Raw genomic sequence first — 23,022 nt, 5'->3', positions numbered from 1 at the left:
CCCCTTAGCACATTTTTTTTTTCTCGGATATAGTAATTCAGACCGCGTTCCTACTGGTTCATGTCGTTCTTCTAAAATTTCTGTGCTATCTGCCTAGCAGCCAGAACTGAAGCAGTAAGAGTATTTTTCATTTCTCCTACTGAAATATTGTTTTTAACTATTAAGGCACGTTTGTGTAAACATCAAGACAAGATGATGGCAGCCAGGCTTTCATCTTGAAAGACTTAGTGATGGATTTCGTTTCTGTTCTGAATTCAATAGGTATAGGTTTTCTAAATTGATGTATTACATTATGTCCAAATATACCAGAGTATTTTTGTCAAGGCTTAGGGTAGTGAAAGACAATTAAATTCCTAAAAGTAACTACTATTTGTAGGAGTACAAATCATCTTACTTTTATTTTTAGGATGGCTTGAGCCTTTTCATCCTTTAGGCCTCAGTTTAAATATAACCGAGGGGACTTCCCACCCTAACCCACACCGAGTGCCTCTGTCACTCTCTCTCAGTTCCCTGTTTGCTAGTCTTTCTTAGTACTTTAATTTTTTTTTTTAGCATGTGGCATGTGGGATCTTATTTCCCCAACCAGGAATAGAACCCGTGCCCCTTGCAGTGGAAGGGCAGAATCCTCACTACTGGACCACCAAGGAAGTCCCTGTTAGTGCTTTACATACGTACATATTTGTTTCTGGTCTCTCAACTCTATCACAGCTGTATCCTAGGTGCCTAGCATAAAGCCTAGCACATAAAATGCACCCAAATTTGCTGAATGAATGAAACTCATGACCTTTTTGTGAAGAGCATTTATTTGAAACATAAATTTTAAAATATGAAAATTTCCTTTATTTTTTCCGATTTAGTTTATACATAAACTGAGGGATTGATTTTTGAGCCTCATTAATGTCGGGTAACACTTTTAAACTTTTCCTTTGTGTTACATGGAAGTCTAAATTTACACCATAGTAGTAAACCCCACACCAACACATTACACACATTTGCCCATGTCCCTTACAAAATTTGAAAGCTATGGCTTTTTGCCTCACACTGATTGGAAGCCTGGTAGCTTGGGCCTAATTTACAAGCCACTAAATATTGCAAAAGAAAAGAGCAAGGGTGCCCTATTTCAAAAGTTAATTCCGAAGATGCAAGTCAGAAGAAATCGACCCACATTTCTGACAAGGGTTTATCCTAAGAGGTGAACTCTTCAACTGTGGCCTTTCCAGCCAACTTGGCCGCCTGCTCCCGAGTGCAGGACACAGCCTTCGTTTCCCGATTTTGCGTCGCGCTTACTTTCCAATTGTTAAGAACGACTGTGTGTGCGCGCGAGACCGTGGACTCGGAGGTGCGCGCTGGGGGCGTAGCTGAGCCATTCAAACCAGCGAATCCGCGTTCCCCTCGTCCTCCCAACTCTGCCTCATCTTGGCAGATGCCCCACGGGTTGGCACGAACTCCCGGGTCCTGACCTCCCTCCTCCCATCTCCGGGGTACCCGGACAGCTCGGGGAGGCCACTTCTTCCCCGAAGCGGGTAAGGATGAAGTTGGAAAAACTAAACGCGGTCTACAGCAGAGCGCCGAAACGCAGCCGGAGCGACGCTCCAGCGCGCGGAGCGGGAGGAAAGCGGCCCCGCGCGAAAGGGGCGGGCCGGCTCGGGCGCTCGCATTTCCTGTGACAGGGGCTGCCCAAGCCGCTCCCTCTCCCGCGGCGGCGGGACCATTTCCTGAATCGCTGAAACGGAGGGAGGGCTGGGGCGCGGCCCTACCACAAGCGCAGGGGACCGGGGGGTGGCGCGGAAGGAAAGGTGGAGGAACGGGAGGGCGATCAAGAGCAGGGAAGTTCTGCCGGGGCTGTGGTTCCAAAGTACCGCGCAGAAACTGGACTAGTACGGGCCAGAGTTCCCCGTCCAGGCTGGGCCGGCCGGCTGCCCGTCGGGCGCTGGAGCATCCCCCCTCCCCGCGTTCTCGACGTGGTTCGGCCCGAGAGACCGGCGTCTTTCCCCCAGTTTGCCGTTCACCCGGAGCGCTTGGGACTTGCCGATAGTGGTGACGGCGGCAACATGTCCGTGGCGTTCGCGGCCCCGAGGCAGCGCGGCAAGGGGGAGATCACTCCCGCTGCGATTCAGAAGGTGAAACCGCGTGGGGTCGGAGATGCCAGGCCCTGCCCGCGTTTGGAAGGGACACGGGGGCCGGGCCGGGAGTCGGCCGGGCTGGGGGCGGAGGCGGGCCTGCTGGGAGGCGGGTGGGTGTGGGAACCCGAGCCGCGGGCTGCGCCCGAGTGGGTGGCGGAAGGGGGCGAACCGGTTCTCTCGAGGAGTTTTGTGCGCGTTTTGGCTCCTTCCTACAGGCACAAAAGCCTAAGCAACTGGCGCCCGATTTCTCTAGGGATGGGGCGGCGTTCGCGCGGCGGGGCGCGTGCACCCGGCGGTGGCGGCCGCGCGGGGAAGGGCTGTTTTCCGCGGCCCGCGCCCCCCGCGGCCCCGCGCGTCGCTCCGGAGTTACTTTGGCGTCGCCCCGCCCCGCGCGCCTTGGCGGCTCTGTGCAGACCTCACCTAGGGTCGCCGGGGGCCCGAGGGGAAGCCGGAGCGTTGGCTGTCTCCCCGCGCAGAGCTGCAAACTCCGGCCGAGTTGGGGAGCTCTCACCAGAACTTGGGGGACGCGGCAGGGAACCTTAGTCGAGGCTCAGGGGCGGGCGAGGGAGAACCCTCTGGATTTCGGGGTTCTCTCGGAGTCCCTCCTTCCTTCTGGATGTACCCCTTACCTCTACAGCTGCAGCGAATACTCATTGATCGCCTACTGCAGGCGCCGCGGCTGCGGTGGTGAGCATGGTCCTTGCCTTCACGGAGCTTACAGTCGAGTAATGGAGACAGTCTGATTCTCGTGATCAATTGCAGAAGTAGTGATAAATACACAGGGAGCTGTGCTGTCGTTGCTGTTACTTGCCAGTTGGAGACACAAAGGTTCTTTATTCTCTACCCCTTGTTGCCTACGAGCAAGGCAGCGTTCTGAGTTTTAGTTAACCAGACTTTGAAAAGTTACTTAGAAAATTTTGCAGTTTACCTTAAATATTTCGGTTTTGTTTTATGCACCGGAACAAAGGTGAAAATTGAAGAGAAGTCAACTTCTAGTACCACTCAGGATACCATCCTACACCCGGTAGATTATGTTAATTGGCTTCTGTTGACTCTCAGGTTCTTTGTAGTGTGGCATTTGACATTTGCCCAACTGTTGCTTTATTTTTATGAACAAACCGGCTTGGCAGTGCCTGAAAATGCAGTGCTTTTTGTGTAGCGTACTGGGCTAAGTCTGCGGCCTGGCAAATAGCTCCAAGTACACATAGGCAAAACGTGTTTCTGGAAGGCTTCGCTTTTTATTTTTGGCCTGTAGAAAAGTTCTGAGTTTTTCTTTTTTTTTTCTCTAAAGAGTTTTTCTTACATACACCTAAAGATATTTATCATGGGTGATTAATTCAGGAGATGCTGATCAGTTAAAGTTTTCATCCTCAGCCGAGGAGAGAAAAAGGATTACAAATTAAGTGCCTCATTCTATAGTGTGAGGGATTGAGGTTAAGTATGAGACAAATATTCTAATGGTGAAGTTTATTAGGTTGAAGAATCCGAGAAGATAGGTTGTGAAATCGTTAGATTGGAGATTGTATTAACACATTTTAAAGACAAATTTTTTGGCATCTGATGATTAAGAAGAAAACTACATTTTTTAGAAGGGCATGTTAATATTTTTTTCCAGCGATATGAATCATATGCACAGTATTTTTTTCTGTTTTTTCGTGTTTAGTTAAAAGAATTACATTAACTAAATTAGTGAGAAAGAGTGGTTATGGTATTGTACTTCATGCTTTCGTTGAATCCTGGAAGGGTGGGGCAGTTTTAGGAGGAACATCTACTCCTGTCACTTGATAAATCTGAGACCCTGAAATCTTAAGTGGTTTTCACAGGGTAGCAAAGCTGGTACTAAAACTAGCTGGCTTTTTAATTGCTACATCAGTGCTTTTTCCTCAGTGCCACTTTGCTTAGATGAATTATTTAACCCTTAAAGCTAGTTTTGCTTTGAATTGTTATGATAGTATGATAAATTGATATGCTTCTTATTTTTAAACTTTGGGGACAATTAAATTATAAGGTAGGCTCATAGAGTCTGCGATAAATATTACAGTACTTACCTAGAAATTATTGTAATTGATTATTGCATATTTGGAGAATCACAAAACTATGCTGTGTAAAACTTGGAAACTAGCCAGCTATCTCCTTAAGCCTCCTGAGTTGAAGGTTTCATGAGCTTATTCTGGATAAAGACAGATATTTTTTTTTCACTAAGACAAAGCATTACAATGATGCAAAGCCAACTTGGACTTTTAACTTTTAGTCTTTTTTGTTTGTTTTTTTTTTGGCTGTACCCCGCGGCTTGGGGGCTCTTAGTTCCCCTGCCAGGGATTGAACCTGTGCTCTCTGCAGTGGAAGCTCAGAGTCCTAACCACTGGACCATCAGGGAATTCCCTCTTAACTTTTAGTCTTAGTAAGGCAAAACTTCTATTTCAGATAGTAGAGGTAATTAAATGTTTGAACAGAAAAGAAACTCCAAATTTTCTGTGCTGAGCTTCAGGTAATAATTCAGAGGGAGAATAATTGAAATAGAAATATTAGGGAATTCCCTGGTGGTCCAATGGTTAAGACTCCACGCTTCCACTGCAGGGGGCGCGGGTTCGATCCCTGGTCAGGGAATAAAATCCTGCAAGCCGGGCAGCACTGCCAAAAAAAAAAAATTAAAAAATGTTGATTAAACATGATAACATTCCAAAGGTATAAAATAAGATCTTTTGTGCTGAGCTATATAGTATGTATAAAAAAAGACCTGTGTGGATTCAGTTCCTGTAGAGATAAATGTTTCTAGAAATCTGAATTTTTTATTAATTGTTGCACTAGATTTACAATAAACTTTTTCTCATTTCAGATGTTGGATGAAAATAACCATCTTATTCAGTGTATAATGGACTATCAGAATAAAGGAAAGACCTCAGAGTGTTCTCAGTAAGATTGATATGAATTTTTTTGTATTTGTTTTTCTGTGTTGGTTAATTTTTTACTTTTCTTTTTAAGAACAGTTTTATTGAGATATAATTCACATATCATATAATTCACCTATTTTAAAGTGTACGATTCAGTGGTTTTTAGTATATTCATAGAGTTGTACTATTACTTTAATCAATTTTAGGGCATTTTCATCATTCCCAGAAGAAACCGTATCCCATTAGCAGTCACTCCCTGTTCTCACCTCCCAATCCCACACCCCTTGTTAACCACTAATTTGTTTTCTGTTTGTGTAGATTTGCTTATTGTGGATAGTTCATATTAATGGATTCATTCAATACATGGTTTTTTTTGACCGACTTCTTTCCCTTAGCATAGTGTTTTCAAGATTCATCCTTGTTGAAGCTTGTATCAGTATTTCCTTCCTTTTTATTGCTGAATAATCTTGCATGGCTATACCACATTTTATTTATTCATCAGTGATGTTGTTTGGGTTGGTTCCAATTCTTGACTATGATGAATAATGCTGCTGTGAACATTCGTGTACAATTTTTTGTGTGACTTTTCTTGATTTTTTATAAAAAAAATTGTTCTTTGGGATGGAGTGGATATCAGTGTTTTTCTAATACTTCTTATCCTGCATTATAAAATAATGACTTCAAATTTGCATAGTCTGATTTGTGGAAAAGTTAGATCTTCATATTTATAAGGTATTTAGTTATATCATGTACAGTTGACTCTTGAACAACATGGGTTTAAACTACACAGGTGCACTTCCATGTGGATTTTTTTCAGTAAAGATGTACTGCAGTGCTACATGATCTGCGGTTGGTTGAATATGTGGATGCGGAACCATGGATACTGGGGGCAGACTGTAGAGTTATAATCAGATTTTCAACTGCGCCGGGCTCAGTCCCTCCTACCACTGTTCAAAGGTCAGCTGTATGTGGTTGAGAACGCAAAGTTTATGTCTAGTACAGAATTGATTACCACTCATAAGAGCCGAACTTCTTACTCTGAAGTGATGACGTGTCTGAAGTAAACGGTATCCCCTAATAGAATCTGGTATAGTGGAACAAATTGAATATTTTATCAAAAGTCTCTAGAACAACACTATCAGTAGGAATATATTGGGAGCCACGTAAGTAATTCTACATTTGCTAGTAGGCACATTAAACCAGTAAAAAGAAACATATGAAATTAATTTTTATAATATATTTTATTTAACTTACTATTTCTAAAATAATATCTCTTCGCTATGTAATCAGTATAAAAATACTAATGAGTTATTTTGTTCTTTTGTTTCATAATAAGTCTTTGAAATCCATTGTGCATCTTACCTACTATCATGTCATTTTGTACTAGCCACAAGTTCAGTGTGTCTAGTGGCTACCGTATTGGACAACTCAGCTCTGAATATCTTACTCTCACCATTGTTTTGGGACACATCTGTCTTTCCTAGAGATCTCATTGGTCTGCTCTCAGGAAGATTTTTTCAGCAACCCTGGCTCTTTCTCTGCGTGGCTCTCATGCTGTGCTGGTCGCCTGCTATCATCCGATTAACTCTTTACCTAGTTTTGAGTCCCTCTCCATGACTTTGTCTCTTTCCCCTTTGTTTAAAATTGTTTTTGAATTAAGAAACTTATAAACCATAAAAGTTTGTAGGGATAAAAGTCGCTTTTTTACTTCTCACTCTTATATCTCTCTTCTCTCCACAGAGGTAATTACTTACAATGGTTTAGTACCTATCTTTCAAAACATTTTTCTGTGCATTTACAAATATGTGCTCACATTTATATAAACACATTTAGACAGATATTTTAGTTTTCATAGATTAGGGTTTTCTAAATGGAATGTCTGGGTCAAAGACCGTTCTAAATCTCCAAATTACCCTGCAAAGAGATTGTATTGGTTTGCTTTCCTCCCACTAGGTTTCAGAGTCCTGGTTTTCAACCATATTTTCCAGCAGTGGATACTGGCCGTCTTTTAAAATTTTTTTACACATCTGATGGGTGAAAAGCAGTATCTCTTTCTAAAACTTTTTATTTTTAAATAATTTCACTCTTATAAAAAAGTTTCAAAGATAGTAGAAGAAGTTGCTGTATGCCCTTGACTGAAATGCCTCAGATGTTAACATATTAGTCCACTGTGTCATTCACTTCTTCCCCATGTCGTTTTTCTGAAATATTTGAGAAAAAAGTTGCAGGCATGATTCTCTCTTATCTTTGTAACATCCATGTGTATTTCATAAAAACAAGCACAAATTCTTAGAGTCTAATTGTTAAAATCAAGAATTCAGGGACTTTCCTGGTGCTCCAGTGATTAAATACTGTTATCAAATTTTCAGACCTTTCAAAAATTTTGCCAGTTGTCCCGTTAGTGTATTTTTTCAGTTCCATGATCTAGTGCAGGATCAGATGTTATATGTAGGTCTGTGTCTTCAGAATACTTTAATCTGTAAATGTCCTTCAGTTTTTCTGTTATCTTTCATGATGTTGACATTGTTGAAGAGTACAGACCAGTTGTTGTGTTATATGTCCCTCATTTTGGGTTGACTGGTGTTTCTCCTTGATTAGACTCATGTTATACACTTTTGGCAGGAGTACCACAGACAAGATGTTGCGTCCTTCTCAGTGCATCCTCAGTAGCCGTGTGATAGCAGTTTGTCCCAGTATTCAGGGTAACTTTGGCTACTTTGTTAAGGTGGTGCCTGCCAGGATCTCTACTGTAAAGTTACTATTTCTTCCCTTGTTATTTCTGTGTATGTGTTGGGGAGATACCTTGAGACACACATAACCCTGTTTCTTGGCCTATTTCCACACATTTGTTTTAACATCCACCAGTGATTCTAGACTAAAACAGTTATTACTGTGGCAGTTGCCAAAAGATGACTGAACCCATCTTTCCTTCTACAGTTATTTGGAATCCTACTGTAAGGAACAAATTTCCCAGCCCCTGTCCTATTCGTTCATTCATTGATTTATATCTGAATGAACTTACGGATTCTTACTGTATTCTCTGGGTTTTAATTTGTTAGTCTATTATTTATTTATTTTCTTTTTCAAATTGTCCCAGATGTTGGCCACTGGGAGCCCCTCATGCTGGCTTCTTGACTATCTCTATTATTTTTTGAGCATTTAAAAAATTTCTTGTATGACAGAATGTTCCAGGCTCCTCTTGTACTTTTTTCTGCCCCAGTCTGGAATCATTTCTCCAAGCCCTAGTTCTTTTTTTGGAGAATAATATTTAGAAATTAAGATCTGGATGCTAGGATATCTTAATTTCTAATCACTTGTACATTTTGCATTTTATGTGACCATTGCCACTTCTTTTATGTATATTTTCTTTGATGAATCTTGTCTGTTTATATGTGAAAATTTCTTTTAAGAAATTACAACTGTGGATAATCATCAGTGGTTAGGAGATCACTACCTCATGTCAGCCATGGAATGATAACAACTGAGAGGCACTGATGAGAATAATTATTTTCACTTATGGCTTTTTTTTCTTTTTACTACCTTTATCCAGCTCCTCCTCTTCCCTGCCCCCCACCACTGGTAACCACAAATCTGATCTCTTTTTCTGTGAGTTTGTCTGTTTTTGTTATTCTGTTATTCTTTTTGGGGGGCTGCACTGTGCAGCATGTGGGATCTTAGTTTCCTGACCGGGGATCGAACCCATGCCCCCTGCGGTGGAAGCGCTGAGTCTTAACTGCAGGACGGCCAGGGAAGTCCCTGTCCGTTTGTTTTTGAAGTATAACTGACCTACATCACTATGCTAGTTCCTGGTGCACAACATAGTGATTTGACATTTCTGTATGTTACAAAATGATCACCACACCTGTGGTGTTTTAAACTGTCAGGTAAAGCCACGGGCATAGGACTGGTTCAGTTTCCTATAGGCCCTAGCAGTACGTGACAGGGATAAGACATGTTCAGATGTAGAACCCACTTTTCCAACTTGTCGGCAAAAGTTTATACTGTCTTATTCTTCATAGTCTTAGCTTTTTTGTGTATGTGATCATTTTCCCCTTCTCTGCCTATTGGCATAGACCTCATTTGCTCACATATTTGTATAAATGGAGCTTAAATTGATTTAGGTAGAATCTTAAATTCTGCCCTTTCTGTTGTATTTAATTTCATTCTTAGAGTTCTTCATATACTCTTTCTTTCTCAAGTTGTCAGAATTGGTTTGTGAGTGAAGAAAAAAAATTTCTCCTCTCAACATTAATAAATGTTCTTGTTTCTCATAGGAGAAGTGAAAGGAGAATAAAGAGAAACATCAGTGACAGCCACCTGGGAATTGATAGTTCAATTTTATTTATTTATATTTTTGGCTGTGTTGGGTCTTCGTTTCTGTGCGAGGGCTTTCTCTAGTTGTGGCGAGCGGGGGCTACTCTTCATTGCGGTGCGCGGGCCTCTCACTGTCGTGGCCTCTCTTGTTGCGGAGCACAGGCTCCAGACATGCAGGCCCGGTAGTTGTGGCTCATGGGCCCAGTTGCTCCATGGCATGTGGGATCTTCCCAGAACAGGGCTCAAACCCAGGTCCTCTGCATTGGCAGGCAGATTCTCAACCACTGCGCCACCAGGGAAGCCCAAGTTCAACTTTAATTAAACAGTTCCTTAAGATGTGATAACTGCCTGAAGCAGTGTTTTTTGTTTTTTTATTTTTGCGGTACGCGGGCCTCTCACTGTTGTGGCCTCTCCCGTTGCGGAGCACAGGCTCCGGACGCTCAGGCTCAGTGGCCATGGCTCATGGGCCCAGCTGCTCCACGGCATGTGGCATCTTCCCGGACCGGGGTACGAACCCGTGTCCCCTGTATTGGCAGGCGGACTCTCAACCACTGCGCCACCAGGGAAGCCCTGAAGCAGTGTTTTTTAAAATCGAAAGTAACTTTTTTTTTATGAAAGCAGTATAGGCATTGTAGAAAATTAGAAAACACAGATATTTAAAATTTAGAGAACGAACACCATATTCTCACCACCCAAAGATTTTTCACTGGTAACATCTTTGTATATATTACTCTACCCTTATCTACACACACACAGACACACACACACACACACACACACACACGCTCACACTCACACTCATATAAGTCAGTGAATCGCTTGTAGAGCTCATATGCCCAGATCCTCTTCCCTTTAAATTCTGACAACTTATATGTAAGAATATATTATTGCTCTCTTGTGGTGTTTGGTTTGAGCATTTTCTAAATCATCCCATGTATTTGCTTAAATCAGCCCTTATTTTTTGTATTTCAGGGTGAGTGCACCTATTTCAGAGTGTGTTATAAACAGTTCTTAAGTGAAAAATTTTTGTTCATCATAGTGTAAATGAATTTAGTTTTAAATCTCTAGTTAGGAAGTTAACTTTTATTCTATAAATTGTATTTCTGTTGTCCTAAAAATACACTGTTCATAGCTTCTAGGTAAAAGTTTCTTTTTCAAAATGAAATCTGACTTTTTTGGATTCATTTTGTAATTATATCAATAAATTTAATGGTGGTTATTTTACTTTATTCGAGGTAATTCATGTAGTGGCTCTTAGTAGAGGAATCTTTGGGAAGTGAACTGCCTCTCATTTAATAGGTTAATAAATAAGGGTATCTGGAAGTATCTGCCAGTATTTATGAGGAAGTTACCGTCATGAAATATAAAATGTTGAATGTATTTTATATCTTCCCTTTGCTTACATACTGTTTTCTTTTATTAACGTATACGTTTTTAGAAATAATAAGCATATAAAAACTGCAGTGACAAATTAATAGTATTTATAGAATTTAGAAAAAGTTTCTCAGGAAAATGTTTAATATTTGTAGAAGAATCTTAGAATAAGCTTATTTGATGAGTGCTGTAAAAAGAATGCAGTTTTTACAAAAAAGTTACAAAAGACCGTTAAAAATGATCATTTTTACTTACCCCCTTACATTAGGTAAAAAGATTTGGGGCTTTTGGGACAATTGTAGAAATTTGACTGGTTTCTGTGGATTCGATGGTAATATTGTATCAGTATTCATTTCCTTGTTATGATGGTTGTATTGTAGTTATATAGGGGAATGTCCTTGTTTTTGGGAAATTGACACTGAAGTGTTAGGAGTAATGGGGTATTATGCTGGTAACTGACTCTCGATGGTTTTGGAAAAAAGTGTGTCGTTGCATGCACGTGTATGTCGGTGTAGGTGTTTAGAGATAGTATAAGACAGATGTAAGATGCTGACAGTTGGGGAGCATGGGAGAAGAATATTTGGGAGTTCATACTATTCTTGAAACTCTAAGTTTGAGATTATTTCAAGATTAAAAATTAAGATTTGATAGTTGGGGAAATGTCTTTAAAGTGTTTCATAAAAGTTGCTGTATTTATAGATATTTAGAAACACAAGGACTTTAGAGATCTACCCTCACTGCCATTTATTTTATTTTATTTTGTTATTATTTTTTAAAATAAATTAATTTTTGTCTGCGTTGGGTCTTCGTTGCTGTGCGCGGGCTTTCTTTAGTTGGGGTGAGCGGGGGCTACTCTTTGTTGCAGTGCACGTGCTTCTCATTGCGGTGGCTGCTTGTTGTGGAGCACGGGCTCTAGGTGCGCAGGCTTCAGTAGTTGTAGCACGCGGACTCAGTAGTTGTGGCTCGCGGGCTCTAGAGTGCAGCCTCAATAGTTGTGGCGCAGGGGCTTAGTTGCTCCATGGCATGTGGGATCTTCCCGGACCAGGGCTCGAACCCGTGTTCCCTGCATTGGCAGCAGATTCTTAGCCACTGTGCCACCAGGGAAGTCCCTGCCATTATTTTATAAATGAGGCCTCAAGCGTGTGGCAGATTAAACAGTATTTTAACACTGGCTTACCTAGGACCAATAAGCATGACTAGAATTTTTCTTAAAGGGTCATGAGTAAGCCATAGTCTGAGTAAAGTTGGTATTTTTATTTTTGATAGGGCAGTCAGCAAATCTCATATCTGAGTACATGTGATAGAGCCATACTAATATTCAGAAGAAAAGAAAAACTTGAAAGAGCAGCCTTTGAAATGGGTTACATGTTCTAATGAAAAATGGCTGGTTGGTTTTTTAAAAATGGCAAGATTGTAGAATCCTGTATCTTAAATTCCACTCAAGATGTCTATGGAATAATGAAGTAGTTCCAGCTAGTGGTGCCTGTTAGTGCTGTTTGAAGAATTTCAGTGACATAATTAACCATTATGAATAATTCAGTGCAAAATAATAATTCTTGGTCCTTGTTTGTTTAAGGATCCCTATAACAATATATCATGTCTGATTGAGCAACATAGTGTATATGTGAGGAGGAGCATTAAGAGCTTAGACTTGTTTTTAAACAACAACAAAAAAACAAAAACAAAGAAACAAGGAAACCTTGGGAAGTGTTGGATATATCTGTTACCTCCATGGTGGTGATGTTTTCACTGGTGTTCATGTATATCCAAACTCATCAAATTGTACACATTAAATGCGTGAAGTTCTTTATATATATCAGTTATATCTCAGTAAATTTATAAAAAAGCAAACAAGCAAACTACAAAAGTATGATCTTGTTGGTGAAGAAACTTTAAGTTCAGTGAGAAATAAGTTTTTTCCTCCCTAATAAGAAAACAGTAGTGAAACCAGTTTTTCCAGCAGGATAAAAATAATGCAGCGAAGAATTTACTAGGATTCCTCTTAACGGTGTCTGTCTTAGAAAATTACTTCATTTGGGATCCATATTAGAAGACTCTATTTAGCTGAATAAAGTTCTTTTGACTTATTTTCATTATTTTAATTTGTATACTATTTATTAGTAAATGGAATTCTAAAAGCTTAATTGGATGCATGTTTTACGTTTGTATTATTTTGTGGGTTTACCAGCACTAGTAATTGGATCATTACTAATTTCAATGTGGTTTCATCTGAGTTAATTTTGTAAATTATGAAGAGTGGCTTAGCAATACTAATTCATAGGTAAGTAAGATCACAGTAAACATGTTTAACCACTTGACTCTGATAATGAGAATTTGCTTTATTTTTTAAAGTTAATTTGCAGTGTTGTTGGTGTTGGTGTCCTATTATTTCCTCCATCCCGGTGCTTTAGCATATAACTTTTTTCTTTTTTTTGTAATTGGAGATGCCTCTTTATTGTCCTCTCTATACATCCTGATAGATGGGCAGCATAACCACAGCAGGCATAAATTGTTGGTCACTGCTGCAGGAATGAGAAGGGAAAAAATGTGTGGTTTCCACCTCCTTTCTGACATTTTAGCAGAGCGTGTTGACTGTACTTGGCTTTGAGGTTTTTGGCAACATGAAAATGGCAGAGGGAAGGGAATAAGCATATCAGTTTTGTTGATTCCTTCATTCTAGATCTCTTTGCATATGTTATATGTGTGGAGCCAGTACCTGTCTCAGTTATTCCATTTACTACGCTGTACAATCTTGTACAAGTTATTAACCTTTCTAAACCTCAATTTCTTCATCTGTGAAATGGAGAAAATAAGAATCTTCACTTCATAGTGTTGGTTTGAGGATTAAATCGGATGTTTAAGTATGTAAAACAACTATAGCAATATCTAGCACATGGTAAGAGCTCCGTGTTTATTATTGTCTTTGAACATACTTATTTGGAATTATTTTGCAGAGGAACTAGGAAAAATTGAAGTGCTGTTGATGTTCAGGTAACAGAAATCGCTCATTAAACTTGAGGAATAAAATGCTGTTTGTATATGTAAGCAGATAGGAAGAAAATTATTTTTTAATATTGATATTTGTTTTGTTTTAATAGGTATCAACAGATGCTGCATACAAACTTGGTCTACCTTGCTACAATAGCAGATTCTAATCAAAACATGCAGTCTCTTTTACCAGCAGTAAGTACCTTTAAAATAGTGTGAAGTAGATAATTTTTATAGAGTTCTTTACAGAATAACACATTTTTGTTTGGTGATTCTGAGTTTTGTTTAGCAAATCCTGCCCTCTTCTGAGAACATGAAGATATTCTCCTATATGATCTACAAGCTTTATTATTTTGCCTTCATATTTAATTTGAATTAATTCACCTGGAATTGATTCCCTGACTGAAGAAGTTATATCCATCCATCTGTATTCACTAACCCACCTATTTATTTATTTAAATGTGTAATTGCACAAATTATTTAGGAACAAATCTGTAATATTTTGAAGCAGATCCCCAGCCATCATATATGTAATTTAATATGCATCTCTGGCAGATAAGGACTATTATCTCACACCACAAAATTAACCAGAATCTCTTAATGTCTTATAATACCCAGGATGTTTTCATTTTTCACCAGTTATCTAAAAAACTCGAATGTTTTAATGATTGTTTGCCGCAGAATCCAAACAAGGTCCACCTGTTGCATTCGTTGATCTGTGTCTTAAGTTTTTTTTAATCTGTATCAGTTTATATTTTTTATTCTCCATTTATTTATTTGTTGAAGAAACTGGGTCATATATTTTGCAGAACTTCTCACATTTTGGATTTGGCTGATTGTATCCTCGTGGTTCTTTAACGTGTTCCTCCATCTCATCTCTGTTTCTCTAAACTGGTAATTTATAGACTGAGAGGCTCCATTAGAATTAGGTTTAGTTTTATGTTATTTCGTTGGTGGCCCCGTGTTTGTGTTGCCTATTGTATCTCGTTAGCAGGGACATAGTTTGTTGTCTCGTTTTTAGTGATGTCAGGATTGATCAGTGCACACAGTTGGTACTGGTCTGATCAGTCCATTATAAAGTTCCCCATCTACCTTCGAGTTTGTGGTTTTAGCAGTCATTGGTGCTTGTTCATTGTTTCATTTTGGGATCTAAGAACAATGAGTTTCTAACTTTACAGTTCCTTCTGCATTGTACTTCTTTTAAAAAGGAAAATTTCCTTTAATCAAATATTTGGTTATCCTGAAATAGAGAGTTCCTATAGGAAAGTCATGATAAAGGCTTGATTCTATTCCTTTATCAATTTTCAGAATAACAAGTTGGTCTCTAGCAACCTGCAAAAGATGACCAAGGATTTTCTCTTTTTTTTTTATTATCTGAACTTATACATTTTTATATTTTTAATGTGTTTAAATCCATTGAGTCATTCTTTGTGATACTCAAGTTTTCTCACCTGTGGTCAGTGGGTACCCCTTCATTTGGCTCCTGTGTCCTTCTGACGTGATTTCGGTATTGTATAGCTTCTTCGCTTCAGAATTTGTGAGAGAGATCAGACTGATTATGTTCTCTGCCCCAGAACTATTCTGCCCCAACTATTTTTCCAACCAGCCTTTTTCCTATGGGAATTGGTATTTAGAAACCACAATTTGGATGTTTGGGGCATTCATTATTACTGAGTTTCCATTTTTTCTTGGCATTTTCAGCAGACAGAGGTAGTAAACACGCTTTTTAAAAAGAAAGAAAATATTAAATTAGTGATATTGCCACTTCAGGAAAAGTTTTTTTACCCAGATTTGATTTTATGTATTAGTATCTCTTCTGTCTTACTCTAAAAATCTTGATACCTCAATGACATTATTGTAGTCACTTGTTTGCTTTATACTGCTATATATGTAACATAATTTCAATATAACAATACCAAGATTGCCGCTAACAATAATATGCTTGTCCTTAGATATATCTCACTAGGGATATATAATGAATAAATTTAGTTTTGAATCTGAAAGAATGTTAATGTGATTTTTTGCCATGGATTTCATTATCAGCTAGTATGAGCAATAGATTTGATTTCATTTGTTTCCAGGTAGATAATTCTCTCCAAGCATTATCTGTTAGAAAAATAAAACAAAATATCTTTTCTCTATTTTGTCATGCCACTTGATATTATATATCAAGTGTCCACATATGTGCGGGTCTGTGTCTAATCTCTCTATTCTGTTCCATTGGCCAGTTTTTATAAATTCCACTATCTTGTCACAGTTGTCATAGTCCAATAAGTCTTGATGTATATTAGAGAAGTTCTTTACTTATTCCTTATATTCCTTATTTTTTTCAAGAATATCTTGTGTACTGGTCCTTTGCATTTCCATATACACTTAAACATCAGCATGTCCGACATAATCCGCTTGTGATTTTCATTGAGGTGAACTTGACTATAAATCAATTTGGGGAGAATTGATGTCTCTACAATACTGAGTCTTTCAAATCATGATCATTGCATATATTTTGATTTATTTAGTCCTTTACTATCTGTCAATAAAGTTTTGTGATTTTCCTGCAAAGGAAATTTACACATCTCTGTCCTGCAGAGAGATTTACACATCTCTCATTGGATTTATTGCTAAGTACCTCGTATTTTTGAGGCAATTTGAAATGGAATCGTTGTTTTTTAAGTTTTATTTTGTAACTGTGATTGCAGTTTACATAGAAACTCTTTTGATTTTGAATCTCACAGCCTTGTTCAACTCTTACTTCTAACAATTTTTTTGTAGATACTTCCAGTTTTCTATATTCACGAACATATTTGTGAATAATGAGTTTTGTTTTTTCTTGCCAGTCCTTACACCTTTTATTTCTTTCTCTTGCCTTACTTCTCTGGCTAGGACCTCCAGTACATTCCTGAATAGAAGTGGTGATAGAGGAAATCTTAATCTTGTTCCTGATCACAAAGGGAAAGCTTTCACTGTTTGACCATTATGTATGATGCTTGCTGTAGTTTTTTTTTGGATACCTTTTATCAGATTAAGGAAGTTCCCTTTTGTTTCTGTTGTGCTAATAGTTTATATATTGAATGGATGTTAAATTTTATTAAATACTTTTATTACATCTAATGAGGTGATCATAGTTTTTTCTTTAATCTGTTAATGTGGTGAATTACATTGATTTACTTCTCAATGCTCAGTCAGTCTTGGATTTTTGTAATTAACCTACTTTTTCATGATCCACTTGGTCATGGTCTTTTTAAAAAAATTGCTATATTCAGTTTGTTAAATTTTTGATCAAGATTTTTATGGCTATTCATGAGTGTCATTGATTTTTAATTTTCTTTTCTTATAATGCCTTTGTCTGTTTTTTATTTTGAGGTTATGCTGGCTTCATAAAATGACCTGCAGAATTTTCCCACTTTTTCTTATCTGGAAGAATTTGCAGAGTATAAGCATTTCCTAAATGATTGGTGTAATTCTTTAGAAAAGCCATTTGGATCTGAAATTTTCTTTGTGAGGCTTTTATTTACTGACTCAATTTCTTTATGGTTATTGGACAGTTTATACATTTCTATATCTTATGAGGTAGCTATTTTGGTAAATTGTGCTTTTTAACATTTTATCCAAATTTTCAAATTTATTGACATAAAGTTTGTGAAATAATCTCTTTTTTCTAATGTCTGTGGGATCTGTAGTGATAGTTTATTTTATTCTTAATGTGGTTTATTTGTGTCTCCTCGTTAAAAATTTTTTTTGATCACTGTTGCCACGTATTTATTGTATTTTCTTCTTTTAGTCTTTTTAAAGCATCAGTTTTTGACTTTGATCTTTCTCTGTTGCAGCATTTCTCAAACTTTTTGTTCACAGAACCCCATTATATTATACTTAAACATTACTGAGCACTCTGAGGAGTTTCATGTCAGTTATATACACTGATATTCTTGATTATATTTTACTTATTATGCTAATATTCATTTAAAATGAACAACAATAAACCCATTGCGTGTTAATATAAATAACATTCTTTAAAGGAAAAATAACTGTATCTTTGAAAACAAATTTAGTGAGTTAAATGACACTTTAATAATTTTGCAAATTTCTTTTAACTGGCTTAATAGGAAACATCTGTATTCTCATATCTACTTATGGATTCAATCTAGCATATGTTTTGGGTGAAGTAGAAGAAAATCCAGTCCCACACAGATGTGAAATTTGAAAAGGGAAGAATATTTTTAGCCTTTTTAGGTTGTGGATAATCTGTGATAGTATAGCAGATCTCAGCAAGTGTTTTTTAAAGGTTAGTTGCAGTATGGAATCTGAAATTATATCAGTACATTTTTCTTATTCTGGTACATTAAAGTTCATTGGTCTGTCTTGCATTCTGTATGGATCTTTTACTCATGTGTGATTTCATAACATCATGCTTTGGTCATTTGGAAAATAATAAGTTCACTTAGTTATGCACCTTTTCCAAATACTGATATATTTCATTATATGATACCAAAAAATTGGTGATTTTTTGAAATCACCACCAATCTAATCAGAAAGGTCTCTTAAGTACTGGGATGTTGTCAAGCTCAAGACAGTAAATATAAGTTTGCCAAATTCCCAATTCTTCCTTGAAAAGTCAAATTTGATCATTCGCAGAAAATGCCATCAGTTGTTTTCCAGGTTCACGGTGTTCAGTTTTGAGGAAATGTCTGCCAAATACCCAAGCCTGGATAAGTATAATTTGTCTAGATATTGTTCTTTTGTTTGCTTTTTTTTGTGGTACGTGGGACTCTCACTGCTGTGGCCTCTCCCGTTACGGAGCACAGGCTCCGGACGCGCACAGGCTCAGCGGCCATGGCTCACGGGCCCAGCCACTCCGCGGCATGTGGGATCTTCCCGGACCGGGGCACGAAACCGTGTCCCCTGCATCGGCAGGTGGACTCTCAACCACTGCTCCACCAGGGAAGCCCTAGATATTGTTATTTTAAGTAAAATCGGTGTTCCACGAAAACAGTGCCTAAATCAGCAAGCAGCACAATCACAAAGTGTTTTCATTTTACTTTGATTTGCAGCAGATATGTTTATTATTTTCACATTTTGTCACACAGAATATTTAACTGACATGGAGAATTTAATAAATGAATAATTTTTACTGCTTCATCAAGGACATTCTTAAGTGAAAATGACTTTTTCTTTCTTTAACTACTAGTCTGGGGCAGTCAATAGTACGATGATTTACAGTACAGTTTGATACCTTGATATATGCCAAGGCTCCATCAGTGACATCCACTTTTGCTTTTGCACCATGATGTTGTAAATATCAACATAGCCTAAAAGGCAAACATCATCTTAGTATTATTATGGAAATAGTTTTGACCTTTTAGATTCCCTAAAAGAATCTTGAGAAGCAGACTTTGTGACCATTACTCTTTTGTATGTTTTTGGATATGATTAATTTCTGATCTCATCTTTATTATTTCATTTTATTTTCCTTCAGTGTATTTTGCTGTCCTTTTTCTGAGTTTTAAGATGAATGCCTTCTTCATCAGTTTTAATCCTTCCATACTAATACCTGCATTTGAAGGGTGTAAATTTCTGTCTAATTAGTTCTGTTATGTAGTATATTCATATTTATTCAGTTCCAAATATTTTATAATTTCCATTGTTATTTCTTCTTTTTACGTGGGTTGATAAATATATTAGTTTGCAAACATAGGGAGATTTTATTGTTTTTCTTAATGATTTGTGACTTCATTGCATCGTGGGTAGGTAACACTTTGTATGATTTCAGTTCTTGGGAATTCTTTGAGATATGTTTTACAATCCAGCATATGGTCAGTTTTTACAAATGTTCCAGGTATTCTTTAGCCCCTGAGTGCAGAGTCCTGTATATGTTCACTAGTTGAAGTGTGTTAATCTTGTTTGAATCTTCTGCATAGCCTTACTGAATTTTTTTTTTTAACTTTGTGATGTTTCATTTGTGTGTTTGTTCTATCAGTTACTGAGAGGTGTATGTTTAAAATGTCCAAGTATAGTTGTGGATTGACTGTTTCTCCTTGTAACTCTTTTGAGTTTATTACATTTTGAGGCACTGTAGTGGATGCATGTATGTTTAGAAATGTTATAGCTTTCTGGTTCTTTGTAACATGTCATCATGAAGTATCCCTCCTTCTCTCTAATTATGCTTTTGGTATTAATGTCTACTTGTCTGGTTTTTGTGTAGCTGAGTCAGCTTTCTTTAGCATTTGCATGGTGTATCCACCTTTCCATTTCTTTGTGTTAGAGATATGTGTCTTATGAACAGCATGTTGTTTTTTTTAAAAAAATCCAATCCAGCAATCTTTGTTATTTACTTGAAACATCAAATCAATTTACAGTGAACGTAATTGCTTATATATCTTAATTTAAACCTGCCATCACAGAATGCACTTTATTTCTGTCTCATCTGTTTATATTCCTTTTTTTCTGTTCTTTTTGTCTTGATAATTATTAAAAAAAATTTTTCCCCCACTAGTTTGGAAATTATATACTTGCATACTTATTATTATTTTAGAGGTTACTATATAGTTAACAATTCAAGGACCCTCAGATACTTTATTTCAATTCATTCCCTCAATGACTTATCCATTTTGTTATACATTTTAAATCTGTGGATGTTTACTCACAAGTGATTTTTACTTTTTTTTAAAGTTAGTCTTCATTAGAAGATGATTATCATTGTCACCATTTTTGATGCTTTTCATTCCTCCCTTCATTTACAACCTTTTCTCTCAGATCATTTCTTTTTTCCTCCCTAGAGAACATATTTCAGTATTTCCTTTTAGCATTGGTTTGGTGGTGACAGATACCTTCAGGTCTTTTTTTGTTTGTTTGTTTTTTGGTGATCTGAAAGTGCCTTTTCAGTATCATTCTTAAAAGATATTTTTGCCAGGGACAGGTTTTAGGTTGGCATGTGAGCACATTAAATTAATCATTCTACTGTTTTCTGGCCTTTATCTATTGACAGTTGAATATCAATGTAAACGTTACTATTTTGAAGGCAGTTTGACTACTTTCTTTGACTGTGTTGAAGATTTTTTGCTTTGTCTAGAGTTTTTTGCAGTTTTACTATGATCTCTCTAGGTGTGCGTTTCTTTTTATTTATCCTGCTTGGTATTTGTTGAGATTTCTAAATCTGTGGATTGATATCAGTTTTGGAAAATTCTCAACTGGCTTTCTATATTGGCTAACATGGCCACAGCAAATGTAGCCCCCAAGTTTGGGCCCATGTCTCTAGATTTTTTTTCTTCTGGATCTTGGCCTGTTCATTTCTAACTACTTTGTCTGCTCTTCCATATCTTTTTTTTTTTTTCTTGCGTTATGCGGGCCTCTCACTGTTGTGGCCTCTCCCATTTGCGGAGCACAGGCTCCGGACGCGCAGGCTCAGCGGCCATGGCTCACGGGCCCAGCCGCTCCGCGGCATGTGGGATCCTCCCGAAACGGGGCACGAACCCGCGTCTCCTGCATCGGCAGGTGGACTCTCAAGCACTGCGCCACCAGGGAAGCCCTGCGCCACCAGGGAAGCCCTGCTCTTCCATATCTTTAAACATATTTTAAAATTATTTTCTCCAGCTTTTTTTGTTGTCCGCAGTGGAGGGTTTGAATGACCTAATTTGCTCTTAACCTGTGATTCCTAAGTATTGGAATAGAATTCTGATTTGCTATCCATAGAATATTAGTTATTTTTAAGGCTTCTTAGGTATGACTGTTTCACTGGAGAGAGAACAAACACTTGCAGAAGGACTACTAAGTATTGGGTCCTTTCAGTACTTTATTTCATCCTTAGAATTTTTTAAGATATTAGTCCCATTCTGTGGTTGAGGAAACTGAGTCTCAGGGTGATTAATGCGTCTAGGGACTTGTAGTTGCTAAGGGGTAGCATGGCATTTGAACCCAGGCCTTACTGAAAGCAGTTCATGCGTTATGATACCAAGTCATGTTGCTATTAGGATGGAATAGAAATTAAAGTCTGACCCATTTGCTCTTAAGTTTGTGTATCAGGGTAGGACGTGGCTAGATTTTTCAAGAGCTTGAATCTAAATTTTACAACCTGCAGTGTCTTGATTGTTCTACTGTGTTGTTATGGAAATGAATGCCTTGATCATTTTTGTTTCTTTCTTGTCTAGCATTATTCCTGTACTCAGGTGTTAAGTTTAAAAAAAAAAGTTAAATGAATGAGTCTGCTTATAGTTTTGGGACTGTACTATAGATTTAAGAGACAGGTTAAGAATTTAGCTTATTAGTGGGAAGCAGCCGCATAGCACGGGGAGATCAGCTTGGTGCTTTGTGACCACCTAGAGGGGTGGGATAGGGAGGGTGGGAGGGAGAAGCAAGAGGGAGGGGATGTGGGGATATATGTATACTAATAGCTGATTCACTTTGTTATACAGCAGAAACTAACACACCATTGTAAAGCAATTATACTCCAATGAAGATGTTAAAAAAAGAATTTAGCTTATTATCACCATGGTGACCTATAACTCAGTGATTCTTTTTTTTTTTGCGGTACGTGGGTCTCTCACCACCGCGGCCTCTCCCTTTGCGGAGCACAGGCTCTGGACGCACAGGCCCAGCGGCGATGGCCCACGGGCCCAGCCGCTCCGAGGCATGTGGGATCCTCTCGGACCAGGGCACGAACCCTTGTCCCCTGCATCGGCAGGCGGACTCTCAACCACTGCGCCACCAGGGAAACCCTCTTTTTTTTTTTTCTCCTGTTCTAGTACATCTGAAAGATGTGACACATTGTGAACATGTTCTCATCAAAACAGAAACGCGTTGCGCAGGGGTTCTCAAGTCAGGGCACTGAGTGTGAAGAGGGGACGTTCTCTTCCAGATAGTCTTAGACTCTCGTGGGTGGTTGGGGAATGAGGGTAGTTTGCAGAGTGTTCTCAGGTGATTCTGTTAACCCTTCCATATCCCTTCTACCCAACCAATTGAGAGTCTCTATGTGACTTATAGTACTGTGCAATTCTGGATTTTGTCAGTTTGTCTTGATTTGAAATATTTTCTTCATAATATATGGAAATGTCTTAAAGTCTTAAACATTACAGTTTCTCAGATATGTCCCATATTCTCTCCAGCTTTTATGCAGAACACAAACATGTTGGGTCATACCACACATCTTGAGATTTAGTTACTCATTTCTCTTGCCCTTCCTCAAGGAGGTAGTAATTATTGAGAAGCCAATGTGGTAAAATTTAGCTTCCCATAGATATTCATTAAGGTACTGCAAAATCTCTAACTCAGAATTTACTATTCCATTCTCATCTGTTGCTAAGTTATACACTGTTATTGAATTTTTTTCATTTGTAGAGAGTTTA

General features: G+C 38.2%; 1 protein-coding gene across 4 annotated transcripts in view; it reads left to right on the top strand.

The window, feature by feature from the left end:
* The first annotated feature begins 1,419 nt into the window (after positions 1 to 1,419).
* SS18 (SS18 subunit of BAF chromatin remodeling complex) overlaps positions 1,420 to 23,022 on the top strand; it is a 79,850-nt gene continuing 58,247 nt past the window's right edge. Inside the window, exons 1-3 of one of the 4 annotated variants that reach the window (XM_007458390.1) lie at positions 1,420 to 1,523; positions 4,960 to 5,036; positions 13,801 to 13,885. In XM_007458390.1, the coding sequence (XP_007458452.1) occupies positions 4,960 to 5,036; positions 13,801 to 13,885 (162 nt within the window). In that variant the 5' untranslated portion in view covers positions 1,420 to 1,523. Of the gene's footprint in view, positions 1,524 to 1,975; positions 2,121 to 4,959; positions 5,037 to 13,800; positions 13,886 to 23,022 lie in introns of those variants that run through there. The other 3 variants (XM_007458391.1, XM_007458389.1, XM_007458392.1) reach the window with 3 other exon arrangements.

The sequence above is a fragment of the Lipotes vexillifer genome, unplaced genomic scaffold, assembly GCF_000442215.2.
Source record: "Lipotes vexillifer unplaced genomic scaffold, Lipotes_vexillifer_v1.1 scaffold1342, whole genome shotgun sequence".
Taxonomy (NCBI): Eukaryota; Metazoa; Chordata; class Mammalia; order Artiodactyla; family Lipotidae; genus Lipotes; species Lipotes vexillifer.
Note: the sequence above shows the minus strand (reverse complement) of the source record. Positions and strands in the feature narration are given on the sequence as shown.